We start from the raw sequence: 16,706 nt of genomic DNA, 5'->3' as shown, positions 1-16,706 counted from the left end.
TGACACCACCCAGATTAGCAGACCAGAGTCAACTGCCAGATGTGAGATCTGAACCATAAGAGACTATGGACTCTGAGAAACAAACTGAGGGTTCTAGAGGGGAGGAGGGTGGGGGGATGGGTTAGCCTGGTGATGGGTATTAAAGAGGGCATGTATTGAATGGAGAACTGGGTGTTATACGCAAACAATGAATCATGGAACACTACATCAAAAACTAATGATGTAATGTATATTAACATAACATAATAAAATTAAATTAAAAAAAAGAAGAAATTTTGAGCCAAGTCCAGCCTAAATTACTGACCCACAGACTAAACAAATGCTTATTGCTTTAACCCTGCCTTTTCAGACAGATTGTTGCATGGCATTGCTGTGTCAATGGAAAACTGATAATGTGTCCCATAAATCTGGGGAACTTGGAAGCTGCCCCTCCATTTGGCTGCCATGAAACTAAGATCAAGTGCTTCCTATTTGCAAAGCATTGCACAAAATGCTCCACTAGGTTATTTTAGTTAATCCTGAAAACAAGATTACCTAGAAGATAGATACTATTATTATTTAAATTTTAGAGGCAAGGATATTTTAGAGGTAAGCTTAGAGAAGGTTAAGCGACTTGTGCAAGGTAGCTAAATGATCAGAAATAAAATGGGCAGCTAAACCCTGGAAGACTGCTTTTAGAGCCTCTGTGCTTTTACTATTGATGCTTACTGCTTACTCTCCTGGTCCCCCCATCTCACCTTTTCTCCTGCCTACCTCCACCCCCTTCAGAGGAAGACCCTGTGTTCTAGTTTGGGATGCAGAGACCACTTTTATATTTAGTTCCCCTTAATACTACTTTTTTTTTTTTAAAGATTTTATTTATTTATTTGACAGAGTGAGACAGTGTGAGAGGGAACACAAGACGGGGGAGTGGCAGAGGGAGAAGCAGGCTTCCTGCGGAGCAGGGAGCCCGATGTGGGGCTCGATCCCAGGACCCTGGGATCATGGCCCGAGCCAAAGGCAGACGCTTAACGACTGAGCCACCCAGGCGCCCCTTAATACTACTTTCTTTCTTATATCTAGTATAAATGGCCATCTTACCCATTAGTCTGGAAGCTCTTTTGAGGGTAAAGTCTATAAAATACTTACTGTACTTTCTCCCACAGCTACCATGAAATAGAATTTTAAAAAAAGTAATGATCCTATTTAAGTTTTAGGAAATCTAATTATCCCCCAAAAGCAGTTTATACCAAAGTAAGACTCTCCTAGAGAATATATATATATTTATATGTTAAACACATGCACACACACACATATTTAAAAGGGCACTGTTACCTCAAATTAATCCAATTGGTGGAATGCACAGTAGAGGGTTTTCCCATTTTGTTATATCGTTTTAGGCATACGAGGTTTGAATTTGGTATTTGATGTCTACAAAATTAAAATTCTCTTGTTTCATGTTTTATTATATTAATATTATAAACACAGATTGATATAAAACTGGCACTGAATTTGCAATTAGTTTCTGCAGTTAAGAAATTATTTTATGATTTAATCACTTGCCATGTACTTTAGGTATGCTGCCACCAGGTGGCGGCAGCGTGACAGGCATAAGGTTTGTACAGTAAGGAATTTACATGCTTTCTGAGGTTCAAGGTAATAGCTTTTTGCTTGAGTTCAAAAATAATTTGAGACCACAGATATTCAACTTAACATAATACATCTCTTTAGAAAAACAGCTAGACTTAAACTCTAAATCAACCTTAAACATCTTTAAAGCAGATATAAATCTCAAGCTACAAAATCACCCACCTAAACTCTCTCCTTCCCAGCTTTTTAAATTATTTTCATAGTGGGCTGATTCTAACACTAATCTTATATATATACTTTAGTAAAACTGTTAATCTTTATGATTTACTCTGAGTCTTTATTTATTGTCAATCTCTTCCATCATAGCTCATATATCAGGTTTCAAAATTCCTAATAATATTCTTTTAACAAAAATACCTCTTTGGCTTCCATTTCCTCTAAGAAGACAGAGGTTTATGTCTTCAGTATGATCTCAGATGTCCTCCCAAGGAAGACCCAAAGCATTTCTCCATCAGGATAGCACGAAAAGTGTATTTGCATTTTATGGAGGATTTTGCCCTTTTTATATTCTTTCTTTCTTTCTTTTTTTAAAGATTTTATTTATTTATTTGACACACACAGAGAGAGAGAGAGAGAGAGAGAAAGAGAGAGAGGGAGAGAGCACAAGCAGGGGGAGCTGCAGTCAGAGGGAGAGGGAGAAGCAGGCTCCCTGCCAAGCAGGGAGCCCGATGTGGGACTCAATCCCAGGACCCTGCGATCATGACCTGAACCGAAGGCAGACGCTTAACTGACTGAGCCACCCAGGTGCCCCATCCTTTTTATTTTCTGCACTATAGGAATAGTCCATTAGAATTTTTCCCCTCTCAAAGCTCCTAGAAGTGCAGAGCCAGTTTACTGTATCTATTTAACTGCAACATACATGAATCTCCTTAGCAACAGGCTCTGTCCTAAATATCTCCAAAGAGTTCTTAAAGAAACAAAAGTCCTCAAACCATGTTAGAAATCTGAGCAAAATGCAGAATAAAAAGTTAACTGACTTCATTATAATTAATAATACTATATATTTAAAAGAAGCAATTTCAATGTAAAGAAAATATCAACGAGTTCAAAAAGCAGTCAGAAGTTCCCACTCTATGGATCATCAAGCTGAAACTCTGCAACAGGGTTTAAGCATTTAAGATTAGGGAGGATAAATTGAGAATGAGTACATCCCTAACCTCTGAGCCACTCCCCTGCTCTGCCCTCAGGTGTTCTGTTTCAAGAATGAAAAGGAGTGTGTGGCTGAGAATCAAGGGTCAGCGCTGTGTAGTTGGGGGAATAAAAAAAAAGAAACTAGCAATTCTGTATCTAAGCGTTGTCAGGAAAAAAAAAAAAAAGGTGGGGGAAGATCCTCAGCAGCTTTACCCTGAAAGGTGCTACAGGAGCTGAGAGAGTCGTTCCACCTGACATTCGCCCACTCCAGGAGTACAGATTTTGAGCAGCACTAGGCAGTGAGGGTTTGGGCAGGGCTGGTGGGGAAAGCTGATACCTGATGGGGGAGGGGAGGTTGAGAGGCCAGCATAGCAGAAAGGGGTTGAAGTTGGGAAGGGCGCAAGAGTGAGGCTAAGCAGTGATTCCTAGAGACCGGACTTTGCACATTCCACAGGGCTTTCTAGGTTCCAGCAGGTGAGTATTGAGAGTGAGAAGCAAATGGCACCTGAGCTGTGAGAGCAGGCTCCAGGGGAGCTGGCCGGCTCCCAGCCCAACTCTAGGAGACAAAGCTGGGGAAGAGAGAAAGAAAGAGAGGCAAAAGAACAATCAGATAGAGAGGGAAGAGAAAGGGCTGGGTAAGAAAAAGCTCTCATGTGATTTTGAGTCTCACAGGAAACCTATAAAGCCAGTGGGGGTGGATACTGTTCTCTTCTATTTACCAGTGAGAAACGGAGGCCCAGAGGTGGTAAGTGACGGAAGGTCCCATAGTGAGCGCCAGACACAGGATTCCAAATTGAGTGGCCTGATTTCAAGGTACAGATGAAAGAAGAGAGGGCGCATTTGAAACACTGACACATACCATATGCCCTACCTTTACTTTATAAACAGTAAGTATATATATTTCTTTTACATAACCAGGGCTTAGGGTCAAACTGAAAAGTTTTAGCCACTATTGAAAAACATTTCTGAACTGTACCATATTTGTCCTAACCTTCTTTGAGTACTGACTATAATTTATCCTCTTCTTGATAGGTAGGGATATAACAATGAAAATTGACTCTGTATCTATGTACTTCCAACTGAGGGATAGTCCCAGGTTCTAAGGTGGCCCACGGGTTTTACTGCTGTCATGCCTAAAACATTTGTGGTTCCAAATAGCTGCACAGCAGAATTGGCTGACTCAGCTCCTTGCCTCCCAGTCAGCTCTTCCTTCTTGAGTGTGTTGGGCTTCTGGCCCCTACCTACTCTTCTGGTCATGTCATTCTCCTGATTAAAATCCCTTAAATGGCTCCCCACTGATGACAGCAGTGGTTTTCAACCCAGGTGGCACATTAAAATCACCTGAGGAGCTTTTAAGAAATGCCCTGTGCCCAGATGCCATCGCCAAAGATGTCGATCCAATTGTTTAGCTGTGGGCCCTAGCCTATGGATGGGCATTACCAAAAGTAGCAGGGGATTGGGCTTCTGGCCAAGATGGATTAACAGGGATTGGATCTATCCCCACCCTGCTTTCACCTGAAACAACTAAAAATCCTGACACAGTATATGAAACATTGATATTTAAGGCATTGGAACGAAGCAATGAAGAACACTGATCTCTGAGAGATGAGAAACAAAGTGAGGCCTACAATTTCCCCAGGTGACCCCAGTTGACCCCAGTTGACCCCAGTTGGCCACCTTGAGAGAACTCCTAGGCCATGGTGTGGGAGGTGGGGCCCAGGGAGCCTGGAAGACTCTTTGAACTGAGAGGATGGAGACTGAAGGGGTTGCAGTGTTCTGGGCAGAGGAGTAGAGAGGAGAAAGTACTGATCAGCACAGGCAGATGAGGAAACTGTCTGAGGCCAGATTAGACAACAGCAACAACAACAACAACTACCTCAAAAGATTAGTGGGAATACGACACAGAGTTCAAATGGGGCTGGTAATAGTTTGCACAATTCAGACTGGGAAGTCTGGAAACTCACAGGGCATTGTTAGAATACTCAGAGGCATCTTGCCTCGGTAGTGGAAGTATTAGCCATAGACTAAATGATGCTCTGGGCTCGCTTGACAAGCCTTCAAAGCAGGACCTGAAAGGATCAGAGTATACACAAGGAGTCTTTTCTATGTCCCAGAACAAAACCCAAGAGTATTTACAGGAATATAAAAACATCCAGCACTCAACAAAGTAAAATTAATAATGTCTGGCATGCAATAAAAATTACCAGGCATGCCAAGAACAATGAGGAGAAAAATCAATCAACTGAAACCAATCCAAAACTGACACAGATATTGGAATTTGAAGACGAGGGCATTAAAACAGTTATTATAACTGCACTCCATATGCCCAGTAAGTTAGAGAAAAGATTGAGCATGTTAAATAGAGATATGAAAAAATATATAAAAGACTCATGTCTAACTTCTGAAGATTAAAACTACAATCACTGAGATAAAAAATACACTGGGTGTTAATAATGGCAGATTAGATATTACAAGAAGAAAAGATTAGTGAACATGAAGTCATACAATAGGAACCATCCAAATGAATCACAGAGAGAAAAGATATTGAAAGAAATGAACAGAACATTGATGAGCTGTGGCCCAACTTCAAATAGCCTAATATACATATGATTGGAGTTTCCGAAGCAGAGGAGAGAGAATGTGGGACAGAAAATAATATATTAAGAAATAATGTTCATGGATCAGCCACTATCGAAAACGGTATGGATGTTCTACAAAAATTTAGCAATAGAATTACCATATGACCCAGTAATCCAACTTCTAGGTATATATCCAAAAGAATTGAAACCAGGATCTCGAGGAGATATTTGCACACCGATGTTTATTGTGGCATTGTCCATAATATCTAAAAGGTGGGAGCAAACTAAATGTCTATCAACAGATGAATGGATAAAGAAATTGTGGTATATATATATACAATGGATATATTCAGCCTTAAAAAGAAGGAAATCCTGTCATATGCCATAAGATGGATGAACTTTGAGGACATTATGCTAAGGGAAATAAGCTCGTCACAAAAAGACAAATACTGCACGATACCACTCATGTGAGGCATCTAGAGTAGCAGTCAAACTCTTAGAAACAGAAGACAGAATGGTGGTTGCAAGAGTGGGGAGAGGGGAAAGAGGGGAATTGTTCAATGGACATAGATTCAGTTTTGCAAGATGAATAGCTCTAGAGATCTGTTGCACAACAATGTGCACAAACACCACTGCACTTACACTTAAAAAGCTGTGGCCAATTTTATGTGTTTTTGACTACAATAAAAATGATTGTGGTGATGCTTGCATAACTGTGAATATACTAAAAATGACGAAATTGTACACTAAAAGTGAGCAAATTGTATGATATGTGAATTATATCTCAATAAAACCATTAAAACAAGTTCAAGATGTCACACAGCAATAAGAGAGAATGCATCATCCTAAAACTACATGCAGTGTGATGCAAATGAACGAGCGCACTGAACTCTGCTGTTAAAGTAGGATGGTAGTTACTCTAGGGGGCTGTGGAAGGGGACTTTTGGGTGCTGGCAATTTTCCATTTCTTGTTCTGGGATCTAGTTAGAGGTGTGTAACTTTTTGGTGAAAATTCACTAAGCAATACCCTTCTCATTTATATGGATTTTTGTGTGTATACTTCCATAAAAAAAAGTTTTGGAAAGTTGAAGGAAAAAGGAGAAATATAAGAATTTACTGGGAAACCAAAAAAATAAAAAAGAGAAAGACCAAAAATTTTCCAAAGTTAATGAAAGCTATAGACCTCATATCTAAGAAGCTCAAAAATCATTTATACACAAGAAACATGAGGAAAATGACATCAAGTTTCATCATAATCAAATTGTTCAAAACCAGTAATAAAAAGAACACTCTTATGTGCAGTCAGAGGGGGGCGGAAAAAAGACAAGTTATATACAGAGGAAAAGCAACAACAACAAAACCAAAAAAAGAAAGGATAACAGCACATGTCTCCTCAGAAATAACACAGGGGTGGGGCGCCTGGGTGGCTCAGATGGTTAAGTGTCTGCCTTGGGCTCAGGCCACGATCCCAGGGTTCTGGGATCGAGCCCCATGTCGGGCTCTCTGCTCAGTGGGAAGCCTGCTTCTCCCTCTCCCTCTGCCTCTCCCCCTGGTTGTGCTCTGTCTCTCTCTCTTTCAATAAGTAAATAAAATATTTTTTTAAAAAAGAAATAATGCAGGAAAGAGGATGGTGGATCCATATCTCTGAAGTAGTTACACAAGAATTCTATACTCAGCAAAAACAGCTTTGGAAAATAAAGTCTTTTTACCAGTAGCCCACACTTTAAAAAATGTTAAAGGAAGGGCTTGTACAGGAGAATGAAGGCAGATGGAAATACAGTTACACACAGAAGAATGAAGAGCAGGGATGGCTTTGTGGGTTGTGTGACCTATGAGGTTACAAAAGGACCTGCCCTTTGAAGGAATCTGTGCTTTGCTTAATGCTCTGCTGTCATTGTTTTAAAGCCTTTTAATAATTTTTGAACAAAGGGTCCCCTATTTTCATTTTCCATGGGACCCTCCAATTATGAAGAATTAAGAATGGTCCTAATGAAGACTCCTGTGCAGCCCATGAGAGTGGGGGTGAAGGCTGGGATGCTGAGTCTGGCTTAGGTCATATGTTCAGGCATGGGAGACTATAATAGGAGGCTTCTTCAGAGGAAATTAGGAATGCTTTGATTTTCAATCAGGAGAAGAGTGAATGATATCTGGTGGGGGCCGGGAAGAAAACAAACAGTTGTCCACTCAACTTTTTTTAAGATAGACATTTCTAGATAGAACCTGATTTTCCTTTTTGTACAGAGGTGGTTCATAAATGACTATAATCAGAGGGTGTTAGTTCTTCATGAAATTCATTTGTTATTGAGTGCTCTCTTGAAGTCCAAATACCTTGTTTAGTTTCAGTGCGTGTGTGTGTGTGTGTGTGTGTGTGCGTGTGCATCCTAATTCTGGCATCAACACTTCAATAATGCCTATTCCATCAGACTGACCCCGAGGCACTGCAAATATGTAAATTTACTTTGGATGCAAAAGAAAAGCTATATTGATTGCTTCCAGTGAAGTTCTCATGTTTCAGTGTATTCTAGGTAGTATAATTCGATTTCAGTGTAGGTCAAGGCTCCAAAGTCGAGAGCAACATGATAGGTGCAGATATGCAAAATATGCTGAAAGACAGTGGAACCAAAAGCACCAGGGTAGCCATCACCACTCCCCAGGCCAGATAGGAAAGGGCTAAAAATCACTGGAAAGTGAGTATTTGTCTGGGGGGTGATTGTTCATCTCACGTAAGGAAGGGAGAAGGGTGCTTTTCTCACAACTTGAGCCGAATGAGGGAAGCTTCTAGAGAATCCCTGCAAGAGCTTGCAGTTCAGATGCAGTGAGTGAGGGGGATGGAGTCCGGGGGCTTTGCCTGATACAGACCTGAAAAAGTCCAAAGCTCAGAGGTTGTACCTAGTGGTCCCAAAGTCTTCTGTAGATCCGGCTGTACCGTATGTGGAGGCTTACATCCACAGAGAATTTAGTTTGTTCTACACTTGAATACTCATATCCAGTTATTTAGTTAAAGCCTTTGGCTTTGATTAAAGTTGTTAACATTTGAAGTGTTGAACAATATAGCCTCCCTGATGTGGAAATATGAATGTTTTTCTCATTTGTTAATGTCCTATAGTGAAGGCTTAACCTTTTACTTAAAATAATTGGCTTGGAAATCGAATTATAACATTCATCCTCCCCTTACATCCCCTGCAATTTGTGAATTTGCTGGTTATTCTTCTTGGTTGGGAGTATGAGTTACCATCTGCCTTTATCCGATACGTGTACACAGATGCGGACACACATACTCACGTGCACAACACAAAAAAGACTTTTAGGGAGTAAATTTAATTGCAGTTACAAGCAGGAAGGGTACGGTAGATAGGAGTGAGAGTTTATAATGCTGATCATGAAATAAAAAACATCAAAGCAAGTAATAAATCTAAACCTGATACTGATGGGACTGTATTTCTATAGCATTTAAAGCAAATAAAGTCACATAATTAAAGATTTAACATAAAATTTGAATGTTAAATTTGGAAGATTCTTAGTACATCTCCAAGTGATTAGATTATCACAAAATTTCCCTGGAAAGGTAGAAATTAAATCAACAACATTGGAAAAAAACCCAAAACCAACCAAAAAACCAAAAACCAGAAAAATCTGACAGTCCTAAATGAAAGAGTAATGTAAGTATAGTTTCAGCAGCTATTAGGAAAGAAGCAAATGTTCTTCTAATCAATTTTCTGCTGCAAAAATAAGTCAAATGGGTGATGGGTATTAGACAGGACATGTATTGGATGGAGCAATACTCAAACAATGAATCATGGAACACTACATCAAAAACTAATGATGTAATGTATGGTGATTAACATAACATAATAAAAAAAAGAAAAAAGAAAAAAATAAGTCAAATGATTTTCATGGGACACATATGGGTATTGCTACCTTAATTATTTTATTTCTACCCGAAGGTATTTAAAACACAGCCAATCACTGTAGTTAGATTTTTAAAGCTATTCTTGTACTTATGAACAGAGAATTAAGAATGCACTAAAGCTGATTTTTATTTTGTTCTTTTGGTGGGTACTTTTCTTTTTTAAGATTTATTTATTTTAGAGAGAGAGAGAGAGTGGGGTGGGTGGGGTGGGGGTGAGGTGGCGGTGGGGAGGAGCAGAGAGAGAGGGTGAGGGAGAGAGAGTCTTAAGCAGATTCTGCATTGAGCATGGAGCTCTACATGGGGCTAGATCTCACAACGCTCAGATCACAACCTGAGCCGAAACGAGAGTCAGACGTTTAACTGACTACACCACCCAGGCACACCTTGGTGGGTACTTTTATCATTATCAATATTGTAGGGTGTCATAAGCATTGGCTAGAATTATTTCCTTGGTAAATAATGGTAAAGCCACTGGGAAGAAATTTATGAGATATTCTGCACTAAGATTTACACATTAATAAACTGGACAGTGTTCAAATTTATCTCATCTAACCAGAATCCCCTTGGTAGGTACTCGGTGGTAAAATAAATTATTAAATATTAATAATAATTATTAATTGCCATACTTTTTTGCTTGAGGTTATCAATAGCAGTAGGAACTGCTCTGTAAACTTGGTAATACCTTGTACAAGGCCTGAGTAACCTTCTGAGTAAAGAAAATTCATGTACTAATGCACTGTTAACTAGTCTTTAGCTCTCTCAACAAGCCTTTGGAGAGGGCTATAATTCAAGCGAGGGGTTGATCCAGCTAGCATCTGCACAGGGAACAATTTGCCTGACAACCTCTCTCAATATATTCACATAACACTAAAATATCAATACAAAAGTAAGAGTAGTATTAATGATGTTATTAATGATAGTAGCAGACACAGGCAAAACAAAGCTATTAATAAAAGAGCTTCTGCGTATGAAGCATGGATTAGGGAATAAAAGGAACAATTATTGGCATCTAAATTCTTTAAGTCTAGACACACATGGGCCTGTAAAACCTATGTCTTAAAAGTTTCTTTCTGCTTAATTTCCACTGCTGAGAATGCTGATATTAAGAAATGAGATTTCTATTAATCTCCCTCGTCCCTATATTATACTTTGGGTAGTTTTGTGACCAAAAATCTTCATTAGGTTATTCAAATAACTTTGTTTTTCAAAGGTAATAATGCACTTCACCAAAAAAAAAAAAAATCTTTGAGGTATTTTTGAAAGATTATAATTTCAAATGCATTTGTACTTTTCAAATCACAATTTTGTATAGTTTTCATTTCTTCATGAAAATACTTTGAATAAACTTATACCCACCGAGAATGTGTTGCTATTTTCAAATATCAAGCAAAATACCATGTGACATTAGAGGCTTACTCAATACTATTTAATGATGCTAAACGTGTTTGTGATTACAGCAACAGCCAGCCTCCTCACCCTCTGCTCTCCTCCCCTCCACCAGCAGCCCCCACTATCAAAGACAGCCCCCTACCTTGCACTTTTCTCTTCACTTTACACAGAACAACAGTTATTGAAGCCAAATGGCTGCCTTAAAATGAGCCACTCATTACAAAGATTCAGGATGTGAATTTCTCTAAAAAGCTTTGCTCTAAATCAAAGTGACTGCACATTCCCTTCAGGTCAGAAAACAACAAATTATGGGTACTTAATGTAGAATTGCTGGGCCCATATATTATATATGAGATTATTTCATATTTGGACGTCTTACCTCATTAGTTGGGATGAATTAAAGCCTTGAATTTGAAACTAGCCTAAAGCTTTGTAAGCCAGAAGGCACACATTTTTGCCTTTCTTTCATTTTAAAACCCAACAACCCAGAACCATCAAAGGCATCACCCTTGTAGCAGTTCTGGTGGGCATAAAAATTTTGTTCTCTGATTTCCAAGTCTAAGGGTACAGATCGATTTTTGTTTATAATAAATAAACCTATGGAATTAAATGACTCGAAAAGCCTCCTCAAGAGTGTGAACTTGCCCATAAAGATGTCACAAACTTTAAATTCTATCAGCTTAAGGAAAATACACTCGGTTGATATTAGATGCAGATGTACTCCAGGCCAGAGGAATTGGCCTCAAGATCTAAGACCCAGTGACTGTGTTTTCTAGTTCTGATAACAATGCTTGTGACAAGCTACTTCTTGCAGGACTGAAGACAGATTGTATTACAGCACATGGAGCTAAAAGGAAAATGCTTCAAGAGTCTGTATGGGTGGAAAAGGCTATTCTTCTGTCCCAACTCAAGCCTAGTTGGTCTGTGGGTGGTGGTAGATCAGTCCCTGAGCCCTGGCATTAAACCTGGGGCCTCAGAGCCTCCCTGACCGAAGTCACTGCAGTCATCCACAAGGGACACAGTGACTGAACAGGGATTCCTAGGCGGCTGGTCCCCCCAGCACTGGGAAAAGTGTGGGCCCAAGCTCACACCTTCAACGTTAGCCCCAGCATTTGGATTTTGAGAGACTTCTAGTCCTGCTTTGATGAGCCTTGCTTCAAAGAAAACATTTTATCATAGAGTTCTATTGGCATCCCTTCTTTTTCAATGAGTGATTACTGCTAATGCCCATTAAGTGAGTAACTCATGTGCTGTATAAGTATTTGTTCTTCAGTGGGGAACAATATTATTCGGAAGACTTTATGCAGAGATATTTGTCAAGTTGTATAATTGACTAGAATGTCACTTAATTGGAAACATGTTTGTTTGATCTATGGAAGGTCCCCCTTTAACAAATGGCTAACCGTAGCCATCGGATGAGTCCTGGAATCTCAGTGGAGAACTGAAATCTCCTGGATGCAACCAGAATGCAACACACTCTCTGTGCGTTCTGCTGTGTTGCCACACAGGCTAAGAACAAAATTAATCAGAGGTTTTCAGTCAGTGAGTTTCTGCTGAAATAATGATAGCTTTTGTGAAGGAGTAAGGACAGAAAGCAAAGAGTAACTAATGGCAAATTAGAAGAAGGGGCCAAGCATTTGTCCATTTACTATGATTTTTAGATCGAAGGACAGTTTTTATGAGATGTTCTAGAAAAGATATTATTTTTAAGACAGACCTTTAAAAGCAAAGAATAATTAGTTACGACTAATAAAAATAAAATAATTAATGGCATGCAATATGCAGCGATTGGACTTGTGGAGAGAAAGTAGCATAGAGAGTAAAATGAATCTCTTTTGAACCAGCAGAAATTTATTTGCTTTATCTTTCAGGTTATGAGTGTTTCTTAAAGTTTTAGAATACAAAATTCAAATCTAAGAAATTCTCTAAAAGATTAAATGATTTTTCACCCATTTTGGAAAAGAAATGTTCAGGATGCCAAATATAATGTGAAGGCATGTTAATTACATGTTACCTCTTCATTCTTTCATTCCTTGACACCACTGGACATAAACGAGCAGTAAAAATGAAATAAGTAAAGTATCAGTATTAAAACCATTTATGCAGATCTAGTTGATCTCTTTGGGCCTGAATACACGGCAACATAAGTTGGCCAGTTTTTATAGAAAATCTATGCCAAGTATATAAATAAAACAGAGACAACTTAAGATTAGATACAAACTCTGGATAATAAACTTTTGATATTATAGCAGCCTACTTAATAAAACAAATGCAGTGTCTTCAAGAATGGGGTTTATATATGCAGCCAAGGAACAGAGAGAGGGAAACATAATAGAGATAGGAAACTAAAAATGAGAACTCTAATCTTTAACAGTGAATATGAGCAAGATCAGGATGGGAGCCTATTTGTTATCATGTCCATATCCTGAGCTAACTAAATTTTCTAAAATGGAAAGCCTCAAAATGCTTGGGAAGTTTCTCTCGCATAACGCAAAACACCCTGAGAGTCCTCCCACTTCCCCATATCCAAACTTTAAAAGACAACGACCGTGGAGCTTGACTGGAAACAAGACAGACATGTATTTAAAAGCAGAAGCCATATCTGTAAATTCCTGATGGATGTCCAAATAGTAACAAAGAAAGAAAATATTACCTACCTACAACAGGAATTTCATTTACCAAGGGTTGAACGGGTAAGGTATCTTTAAGAGACCAACTTACGTTAATAAGTTCAACCTCCCAGATTTTTTTCAACAGGTCCATCGATGTGTAGCCATTAATTAGAAAGGCTTTGGTGTAGTCACCTAGTTCAATGGAATCCAGCCACTCAGCGACAGAAGTGGGGTGATAGCCATCATGGCCAATGGGTCTCATCTGTAATAAAGAACACCACGTAGGATGAGGATTACTTCGAGTTCCAACAAACAGAATGGATCTTGCCACTTGGAAACTTATCCGATTTGAAGCAACAGATCTTTGTGGATAAGAAAATAAGAAAACCAAAATACTTTATGCACAATTCTAAGTCACTAATAATTTTCACGCTGAATTAGTTTTCGAAAGTGCACCCAGAAATTTCCAACCTAGCTGCTGCACCAACTCCATATTTGAGAAAACGAAATGTGTCAAACTTTTGTTCATAGATGTTACTGACATTCTGTTGGATGAAACTTAAAATCATGGCAGTTGAGCAGTCTTAAATTCAATGCTGAAGGCACAAGGAACTGCACTTCCAAAATGTAGATGATAATTCTCATATGTGCAACATCAAAGCATGTGAAAATACTGCACGGCTCAAACATCCAAAGGAATGCATGCTTATGCAAGACATGTAGGTAGTGCAAACATGCTGGAGAAACATACTGCAGTGTTAAGCCAGTAAAGAAGAGGCTTTTTGGTGTTTAAAGACCATGTGTTCAGCATAGACTCTACAGTATGTTAGACATGAATAGAGAACTTGCTGGCAGACAGGTTCCTATTTTTTGTCAGCTATATACAGATTTTTTTTTTCCTTTGGGAGAACAAAGAAGTGTGACAGCAGCATAACGTTTCTGAGTTTAAATTGGAGTGTGAAAGTAATTTAAGCAAGAGAAACTTCTGGGTTTAAAATTTTGTATGATTATTCTAGTCTTTTTAGCTTTTATTTGAAATTTTGGTTGAATTTCTGGTTCTTGGCTTTTGAAGTAAGTCACTTCGAGGACTTGCGTTGCTCTGCATGCCACACCGCGGATCTGATACTTCCGCTGTTACGGACAACTGGCACCACACCAACCTGATGTTGCAATGCAGGATGGGAAAAGCAGAACTGGGCAAAATACATAGGTTTCCCTCTTCCTTCAGATTCAAGGAGATAAATATTAATGGAAATCTAGATAGCTCTGATTTCTGTGGAGAAAAGATTTGTCTGGCTGTCAGGGACTCAGATTTTAATCCTAAACTATGCAGCGTTCTCATTTTGGAGGTTCTCCTTACTCTTGCATTTGTTTGCTTGTTTGTTTGTTTTGGATTCAAGGTGTTCGTTAGGGATCAACACCTATGCAAAGAGGGACGAGAAGGAGGGTCGGACAGAAGAGGTGTCGGACTGTGATGGGTCCTGACGAAGGCTCTGTGAACCCAGTGGGGAGCTCTGGCGCAGGTCATGCTCCTAGACGTCCCCTGCTGGCAGCATGACTGGCCCTTTGTGCCCCACACTCTCCGTCACTGGATGCGGCTGCTATGGGAAAAGCAGGACCTAGTGGGGCCACTCTCCGCAGCAGAGGCAGACAGACTCTGCAGGTGCTGACAGCTGAAGGTTGTCTGCTGACTACTCTCCTTCCTCGAAGAGAGAGACGGGAGGAGCATGTCCATGTCTCCCAGAAGACCCTGGACCCAGATTCACGCAAGGTTAACATTTGGCCCACACTGGGTTTCTACCTTTTTCTCTATACCCACTTCCTCATTCACATGCACACAACACACGTTTTATTTTAGGTGAACCACTGGGAAGACAGTTTTTCCCCTGAACTTTTAGCACACATGATGGAACTTTAGCCTTGGTGTTTCAGCATGCATCTTCTAAGAGCAACGACCTCCTACATAGCCACAGAAGCGGCACACTCAATAAATCTAACATTGATCCAATTATATTACCTAATATACAGTCCGTATGTAAATTCCCCACATGTCCCCAAAATAGAATTTGTAGCTGTTTTTTTGTTTTTGTTTTTGTTTTTTCCTCCTGGACAGGCTTAATCAAAGCTCAAGGTGATTATATTTTTAAGTATTTCTTCTGCCCTTTTATCTCCCTTTTCTTCTTCTGGGATTATATTTACTCCTTCACTTTTAAATTACCTTTCCTCCTCTCCTCTTTCCTATTGTTCCACTCCCCAATCTATTTTACACTTTGAGGTTTAAATGTCTTCTATTGGGAGTTACAGTATAATTCATCATTTGCATCAGAGTCTGAACAACATCAAACTTTTATATGTCACTTGTACTTGGACTGACGTCTTTTAGCTACTCACTGAACATTTGTTCAGTAACAGTTAACACAATATTTATTCTGCAATAGCTACAAATGTAAACGACAACTCAGAGTTTGTAAAATGAAGTTTAGTGGCAGTTGCAAGTAACTGAATGTTGTTTGCGTAAAATTGGCAATTAGGATCCAAAGCAGAGGCACAAAGGTACTAAGTACCTACATATACTATAGAGTTATAAAAATATTGGGGCTAGGGACATTCTCCAGGACTTATGAAGAGATGGTTGAACCAATGCTACTATCCTGACTAATCCTTGCAGCCCTGGAAACTCCCTGACTGCCTCAGCTGACAGAAAGAAATAATGGGAGAAAGGGCAAGAAGGTAGGAAGAGAAGCCCATTGGAGTTGAAATTAACAGCTTGGCAAGGTTTTACTGTTAGCCCTCCAGAACCTGACCACCCCAGCGGCAGATCCTGGGGATGAGCTTAGGGAGCCTTGAAACAATCTGGGGTAGAGTCAGACGTCCCCCACCAGAGAATTCTGCACTGGGGTCCCCATAGGTCACCCAAAGTGCACACACATGCACACACACAGAGCAATCCCTGGCCACCTGCCATACAGATGTTGGCTGATGGTCACAGTTAGCCAGTGATGAGCAGGGACGGAGACACCAACCAGAACTCTGCAAAGAAAACCCAATTAGTAGAAAAAAGTTTGTTTTTCCTTCCAACCCCTCCTTCTTCCTCCAGTGGCAGGAAATTTGGAATCAGAAAAGAGAGGTGCCAGTCCCTTGGGGGAAGCCTAAACTTGGGGAGCAGTGGTGGGGGAGGGATGAAGTGAATAAAATTAGAGGCTTACATGGATTGGAAGTGAGTTTTCAATATTTTACATGACTGGAAAGTTACTGGCTATGTCTGAATGACATTAAAAATACTAAAGAGAGAAGCAGTTGAGCTTGGTTGAAGGCAGGATCAGAAAAAAGGCACATCAGTATCTGACTGAATGCAGACTCTCAGTAATGTGGTTCCTCCTGTGAGGCAAGTTCTTCCTGAGCAGCCTTGAGGAGGTGAAAGGGAGGAACATATTTGGTGGGAGGATGAGAGATGGG

General features: G+C 39.7%; 1 protein-coding gene across 15 annotated transcripts in view; it reads right to left on the bottom strand.

The window, feature by feature from the left end:
- ANKS1B (ankyrin repeat and sterile alpha motif domain containing 1B) overlaps positions 1-16,706 on the bottom strand; it is a 1,107,306-nt gene that overhangs the window by 270,438 nt on the left and 820,162 nt on the right. For all 15 annotated transcript variants that reach the window (XM_073900444.1, XM_073900442.1, XM_073900438.1 and 12 more), the window contains one exon: positions 13,360-13,512. In XM_073900444.1, coding sequence (XP_073756545.1) covers positions 13,360-13,512 — 153 coding nt within the window. The remainder of the gene's footprint in view (positions 1-13,359; positions 13,513-16,706) is intronic.

This window comes from Callorhinus ursinus, unplaced genomic scaffold, assembly GCF_003265705.2.
Source record: "Callorhinus ursinus isolate GAN/ISIS: 27379988/994484 unplaced genomic scaffold, GSC_fseal_2.0 scaffold14, whole genome shotgun sequence".
NCBI lineage: Eukaryota > Metazoa > Chordata > Mammalia > Carnivora > Otariidae > Callorhinus > Callorhinus ursinus.
The sequence above is the reverse complement of the archived record's forward strand: the minus strand, read 5'-3'. Positions and strand labels throughout refer to the sequence as shown.